The sequence below is a fragment of the Molothrus aeneus genome, chromosome 2 (assembly GCF_037042795.1).
Source record: "Molothrus aeneus isolate 106 chromosome 2, BPBGC_Maene_1.0, whole genome shotgun sequence".
Lineage (NCBI taxonomy): Eukaryota > Metazoa > Chordata > Aves > Passeriformes > Icteridae > Molothrus > Molothrus aeneus.
In genome coordinates this window covers 13,275,679-13,283,444 of record NC_089647.1, presented here as the reverse complement: position 1 = coordinate 13,283,444, position 7,766 = coordinate 13,275,679, and the positions used below count along the sequence as shown (strand labels likewise).

Here is a 7,766-nt window from a genome sequence, read left to right as displayed (position 1 = left end):
TTTTTTTAGAGCTTAGGTTACACTCAGAAAACTGTTTCTTAGGCATGAATACACAAACTAGGAAGTTTCTCTTGGGTTACTTTATTCTATTGCTGGTAATATGGATGCCACAGACACCCCTCTGCCATTTCAGGGAAGTGGCTGAGCTGGGCTGTGCTTTGTCCATTTTCTGTCTTCAGTGGAATAAAACCCAGCACAGCAATAAGAGCCCATTTATTGCAGACCATGCCCAACCTGTTTTCATCATCTCCTGGTGGTGCTAACACAGTTACAAGACTTTTGGAAGGTTCTAGGTTTGGCAAAATAAGGTGGCTTCTGTCCATAAAATCTTTTTCTCTGGCATAAACTAAATACCTCCAAAATGTCACGCTTGTGTTGTTTGGAAAAAAAAAAATAATATTATCTATCAGCACTTTCTCTATTGGGGATGATCATAATGGGCCTCAAGCTCAGCTGGAGACTCAGGATGCTAACAATAGATGTATTTTGACAGAAAAGAGAATAATAAATTGCAGGTCTGTGTGAGCATTATTCAATAATTCTATAACAGGGGTAAAATAAGGGGTATGTTTCTTTCCGGAAATGAAACTCCTAATGAATCAGACATCTTGACAAAAAGACACTTAGCAAAAATAAATGTAACTACAACAGTTCATTAAAGTAAAAGTATCTTTACTATTAATATACAAATGGTGAAGAGTGACAAATAATTGATATACTTTAAGCCATACTTTCAATGTCTTTCATAAATACAAAACCAGCATCTGCGATATTACTTCTTTTTACAGTATAGAGATATATATATATACACACAGCATTTCATAGGGACATAAGATTCTGAAACAATAAACAAACTAGCTCCAGTGGTAGCTAACTTATCAATATATAATTCAGGTGGCAGATATCGCAAGTGGGCTGTTGACAACATGTGGAATAACAAAAACAATAGATGGTATGCTTTAGCTCATACTGTACACAGCATACAAATACGTACCGACTGCTCATTGCAGCAGGAAAGCCTTTTTTTTTTTTTTTCTCCTTTTAAAACCTTGTCTAAGTAGTTCAAAGCTCTTAGTGAGAACTCTACACCATGAGCAATAGAATTATCTTCTGGGGGAATCTGACTCCTCTATGTATTTGTCATTGATCTGTGGAGACTCTGAGGGTTTGTCTTGCCTTCCTCCAACCCTGCCTTTTACATCTGAAAAACCGTAGCCTAATTACATGGGGGAGTTAAAGGATGCGGCAGGGTTAATTCCTCCTCTTCTCTGGTTTTCAGAGCTCTCATTACCTTGCCTTTTGGCAGTGCCCTTCAGCAGCCTCCCTTGCTTCAGTTACTCCCCTTTTCCCTTGTCAATGTTAAGGAGAGATGCTCCCAGCCCTCTCCTGGCTCACTCTTTGGCACCTGTTCTCCCTGGCTTTCCCGAGCTCTGTCGGCACTGCGTCTGGTCGCCTCGCCCGCTCCCCATCTCACCTGTCACTTAAAAGCTGCCAATACAAATTTGGCAATAAATATTTATTTCATTTCTCTGGGCTAAAAATGGCCAATATTCAAGTTTGAAAGTCAAACATTATGAGGATCTCAATGCCTCTTAAGAGAAAAGATGGACTGGGAAACTGAGAATTCTCAGAACCTGATCCAAAGCCAAATTTATAAGGCTTATTTTGGCTCAGGTCCAAGTAAATTGATATAAGAACATATATGAGCAGTGGAAATTCTGAAGATCACTTAAAACTTACAGAACTGCTGTCAAGTGGACAGGGTACTTCAGGAACTTGAAAAAATCTGAAAAAAATCTGGAAAAGGGGTGAAGAGTTTTTTAAAAAATATTTATTTAACCATGGTAGCTTTTCAACTATCAGAAAGATTATCTGAAGCTAAACAAGGAGATTTAAGAAGGATAATTATTTACTTAGAACGTTTTCATCTTCAGCTAATGAAGTATCGCAATCACAATGAGATATTTAAGAGATGTTTTCTTTCTGGACATAGTAATGTATGGGATAAAACTGTTATTGGATATTCTATCATAATTTCCTGATCAGTAGAAACTCCTGATAGAAAAACTTCCTCTGTGCAAAATGTCAGTAGGAGTTTGGCAGGACATTTGAGTTCCACTTACACCTGGAAATCTGGTTCACAAAAACAGCTCCATCAGTTGAGGACACACAGAGCCTCGCTGAGATGGATGAATAAAATCCAGGTCCTGCTGGAATCAGGTTTGTCTTAAATCCCAGAGGCCTGGATTGAGACCTGGATTCCTGCACTGTGTCTCTGTGCAGCGCTCGTAGTACCCCTCCATAGATCAAAGAGGTCTTGAGCTTTCTCAGTAAATGGCCTTTTTGGAGGTCCTTTAATCAGGCGTGAATATCCAACAGACGCAACTATTCTGCAAAGATGTTACTTCTTAAAGCAGCTTACATAACGACGGTGAGGCTGCAAATGATTGCAAAACGAACATTCTCTGCAGTTTATCTCCAGAGGTAAAATGCTGGGAATATCATCTTTCAGATTTGAGGAAAGATTTTAATGTTTTAGGTCTAAGCACTTAACTAGAACTAAGGAGACTTTCTATCTGACTCTTGAACTTGAGAAATTGGTCAAAACACCCCTACACATCCACTACATTCTCCTTCTATTTGAAACTTTTCAGCAGTAAGACACCCACCATGACCCTCATTGTAATCGTGATCTCAAAAGATTTTTGCAAATTTTGTGTTTCAAATAGTTATGTTACTTGAAAATAATACCTTCAGTTTGATTTAGATGAATATTTGAGAACATTTGAGCAGAAAAGTATGTGACAGTAAAGCTTTCAATTATTTTAAACAGGCTTTGTAGACAAATTATTGAAGATTTTTCTTTAATAAAGCAGAGTGGCATGCTATCAAAAGGCACAAATACATTTCCATTATCTGGTCTAGGAAACAGAAAAAAATGGCATGATGATTATACTACAGTTTAATGATTGGCACTTAAATAAATAATCAAACTAATTACCATCATAAAAAGAAAGCCACTTTTGTTTGGATGAACATCAATGCAGAGGCTGAAGACAGCAGCTGGGATTTACTGCACCAGGGACTGATGTCAAACAGCCTTTTAGATGATGGCCACGGTGTAACTATGTTGTAGATATCTATGAAGAGATAGAAAGTTGGCCCAATCCTGCAAGGTCTCTTAGGAAAGTACATCCATCTTCCACCCCACTGATGTCAGTGAGGTGCCATATAAGGGGTGGGTTCAACCACACAAAATTTCTTGCAAGACCGAGGCCTGAATAAATTAATCTTTGTCACATTAGGCATTAGCATCACCAGAATAGCAAATATTTCTGCAACCACAAAAAAATCTTATAAGTCAAAAAAGGAAAATAAACAAACAAAACCAGGAAAAACCTCTCCAGGGTACGTTTGATTACTAACTTGTAAAATATTAATTAAAAATTTTTAATTATTGTGATAAATCAGAACTCAAGTTCACTAAAAAACTAAAAAAATACCAAGGAGCTTTAAGTAATTTCACTTAACTGTACTCCTTTTTTTTTTTTTTTGAAAAGAGATTGTCACTGCCACATTTTGTTCAGTACTACTTTCAATGGCTCCCTCCCACCTTGGTCCCTGGAGTATGTTAGTGTAACAATTCAGATTACTTTTACAAATAGTTATATTTTGTCAACTCTTCTGACATTTCATACTAACACTTAAAATTACTTTAGACAGTAAAAGTGACATTTATACAGATACCTGTTTTTGTTTGTTTTGTTTTGTTGTTTTTAATCTAGAATAGGAAAAGAAAATAAACAAATGTTATTATTCCAGTTCTACACATATCTTACAAATTACTATGCGCAAATTATTTCCTCATTTGGAAATATTTGGAACTATTTTGAAATATCAGTGTTTTTCAGCATTCTTTCGTAGTGAGAGTTTGATTTTCTCCTGCACAGCACAGAGTTAAAGCACAAGAGATAACCTATTAATCCATAGACCAAAAAGGTGTGCTTGGACAGTCCATCAGAAATTTAGAGCTGTTTTATTCTCAGCCCTCACACAGATCAACTGCCAAGAGACATAACAGCAAGAAGAAATTAAATACTCCTGGAAACAGCTTTTGATTTGTAATGCAGCATAGTGGGAAATGCTTTTGCTTCCAATATTGAAATAATACTGCAATATATTTTGCTTGTAAAGAGTAGCACAAGTGTATTAGCAGTAAATGTGCTGACAAGACCTCTTAAATCTTCTAATCCCTTCACACTGTAATTAGAGGCCATATCAGGAAAAAAAAAGAAAAATAAAAAACAAAACAGAAAAAACCACCAATATAGAACCGTTAGGTCATTTTTTTGGGTTTTCTTTGTGTAAGTTCAACTAAAAAATACTAGAATTTGAAATGCATCTGCAGTTGAGCCTAGACACTGTTAGTTCTGCTACATTGTATAGTCACCTTCTTTTGGAAATGATCAGGCTAGCTTCAGAAAAAACACCATTTGTGAAGAGAAGATTGAATGGTTCCATCCAAATTTGTCACAGCAGGTGAAGAGGAAACTGTCTACCATCTTCATCCTCATCCCGGTAAAAAAATTGTGTGAGAGGATGTTCAAGCCACATCAACCACATTATTCTCAGTTGCTGGAGTTGTCCAGGTTCCTTCTTTGCATTTTGATAGAAGAAGAAAGCCCAGCTGCAAATGCATACTTTCTGGAAAGACTACAAGTCCATACAGATAAATAAAACAACTGTTCTTCTAATTATAGGCCATGAGCAGGCCTGCTTGCCGTGTGCTTAGAACGAATCAGGAAATCTCATTAGAAATTATCAGAAATCTGATAATTTCAAGCAGCTATTTGGTAGTACTGCCTGCCCAGTATGTGGAAGCAACACTGAGAGTTCATAAAGAAATGTCTTCATTTTTCCTTCATCCAGAATTAGTGCCCCAGCATTTAGAGATACTTCTTTTCAGCAGTTTTCAATTGTAATCTTCCATGAATTTCATCCCACATTGCCATCCCCTCTTACCCATTTTTTTTCACTTTGGTACCGATTTTGTGGGAACTTGGCCTCCTATCCTAGCCACACCAGCAGTATGCCTCTGTCCTCAACTCCTTAGTTCATTTTAGCTATTTCTCAAAGTGAGGAAAAGTTGTAAAAAACTCATAAAATAACTTGGTTTTGAAAAATAAGAAATATTTAAAAATTAAATATAAATATATTCTCCTCAGCTCTTTCAAATGCACTTAAACTTGGGTTTACAAGAAGGTTATGATATTTTCCTCAAATTTAAGGAGATCCTTTTACATTTCATTTTCAGTTTTACTGTACAGAAGTCAAAAATTACAAAGACTTCAAATATGATCAAAATTCAGATGAAGAAAACACAATTTGATGAGCAAAAGTACACTTAAACCTCATGCGTGACTTAGATGTGGAAAATTCACAACTTATTCTACCAGTTACTCCTGACAAGTAGAATTTTCCAGTCTAGTTTTCTATATGGTTTATCTACTTCTTTCAAAGCAAGGCTTTGAAGAGTTTGGTAGGTGTGGATACACTATACTGGAGTGGAAACAAACTATACTGCTCCAGTTAGTGACACCACTAAATCAATTATTAATTCATGTGAATGAATTTCAGATCAAATAAATCTGTCAAATTTCCTGGTGGGGAATGTTGATCGGAATAATAAAAAGGAATATCTTAAAGAAAGCTTGACATGGGAAGAAAAAAGCATTTTGTTGAATATAAGATTGAATTAGTCAGTAATTTAAAACTGTTCCAAACTGCTTAGACAAAGTTGCCCTTCCATCTGTTCTCACATTGTATCTAAGACAAATGGTATGAAATCATAAAGGGAAGAGTCCTGATTCAAAAAGGCCAAGTTTAGTATTTTATACACCGATTTGGGGAGAAAATGTATCTACTTCACTAAACTATAGTTTTATCCCTTAGCTAAATGGATTGAACTAAGACAAAAACGAATATCCTGTATGTATAAATATGTTGGGACAAATATTGTAGGTTTTCATTTGAAGTGAAGATTATGATTAAAAATAGATTTCTTTTTACCCCTTGGCTGCATTTTAGTTCACATGTAACTTTCAAAACATTCATACAGAAAACATGAAGCACTGAAAATCCTCGAGCCTTTCAGAGTCACACTCTTGTAGCTAGGATGAGGCCAATAGACTGTTGAAATATTTAGCCAATTTTTGAGCTTGTATATTGTGAGTACTAGCTTTTTTAAAATGTATTTATTGAAGAACCCAGGAGAAACTGCAGTGGGACCTGGCTCTGTGTTGAAGAGTTTTGGTTTTTTTGATTGCCTCAAGTGATAATCACAGCTGGAATGGCTATTGAGTGTCAGACAGAGCTAAGGTCTTAAACATTATACTGAGACTGGTTTAGTTGAGGTTTTTTTTTTAAAGGCAACCTAAAATATCATTTTATTATAAATGGAAAAAAATTATTATCATATGGCACTTTATGTATGTAGCTTGCACTGAAGACCTGGAGAGGCCTGATGTGATTGTTTGTGGTTAGGAGTGCTTCAGAATTTTTCTTCTAAGTAGACACTCTTTTTCATATAATAAATTACAGTTCTTATTCTGCAGATTTTTCAGATTTATAGCATAGGACTTGGTGTCAGCAAAATTACATACTAAACCCAATAACAACCAAACAAGAAAAAAATATAGAAAAGAACTGTAGACAGGAACTGTTTCATCGTATGTACACATGTACTAACTATTCCAAGCTTAAGTTTCCCAAGAAATTAAGGTCAGCTGTAAAGTTTTGGTCACAGGATTACTTCAATCCAAATGCATTATCCAGACAGCTGTAGTTTATCTTATTATGCTTTGCTATCATCTTCTTTTGACTGGATGATGTCATTAGCAACTTTGATTTCTATGGTTTCTGGATTTAAAGCTTCTTTGCCATTTTCCTCCTTTAGTGGAAGCTTCCTATTGGAAAAAAAAAAAAAAAGAGGAATCATGGTAACACAAAAATTAAATAATCTGTAATTTAAGTCTATAACATATATACAGTTCATATAGGTCACAGTGTAGAACAATAGTTTTTTCCTAAAGTAGTGTATAATTATTTTAATAGGAGCACTGAGGTTCTTTACTTTTAAAGCAATTCATATTAACCCTTTCCATTTCTATAAAGCCACAAAAATCACATGATAAGAACATCGGTGCTGCTCAAAATGCAGTTCTTCAATAAGACAAAAGAAAAAAAATGTCAAATTGCTTGACCCAAGACAGTACAAAGGTATGTGTTGCCTAGAATACTGTGAAACACTTATAGTCAAGTTTTTTGCTTGACTTTTAAATCTTAATTAAACTCTTTTTAATGCCTTTTCTAAATGCAAATTCAGTTGTATACGATAGAACACAGCTATTATTGGAGATTATTCCAAGACATAGGTAAAGAATTTCTTAAAGCGCAGGAGGTAATGGAAGTTATCATTAGAAAGTTCTACAGTTTAATTTTCATGGATCACACAATGTAGCATCATTAATAACTTACAAGGTCTTTTAAGACTTAGTGAAAACTCTGAGGATTTGGCAAAAGAGTCCCCACTCTCTTGAATGTGATCTCATTGAAAAAGGTCTTGAAAATCATTGATTCCCTTCTGCCAGTAATTAGCTGTCGAAAAATATAGCTGTCAAAAAGATGTATGGTTTACTGAGATGTTCCTGTAATAATGTCTCCTGGACATTATAGCTCTTAATCACAATTCCAGTTTGGGTTTGTTT

General features: G+C 35.3%; 1 protein-coding gene across 1 annotated transcript in view; it reads right to left on the bottom strand.

Moving 5' to 3' along the window:
• Positions 1-655: 655 nt before the first annotated feature.
• The window catches only part of NCAM2 (neural cell adhesion molecule 2), a 271,664-nt gene continuing 264,553 nt past the window's right edge, over positions 656-7,766 (bottom strand). The window contains exon 18 of the mRNA XM_066571936.1: positions 656-6,965. Coding sequence (XP_066428033.1) covers positions 6,854-6,965 — 112 coding nt within the window. The 3' untranslated portion in view covers positions 656-6,853. The remainder of the gene's footprint in view (positions 6,966-7,766) is intronic.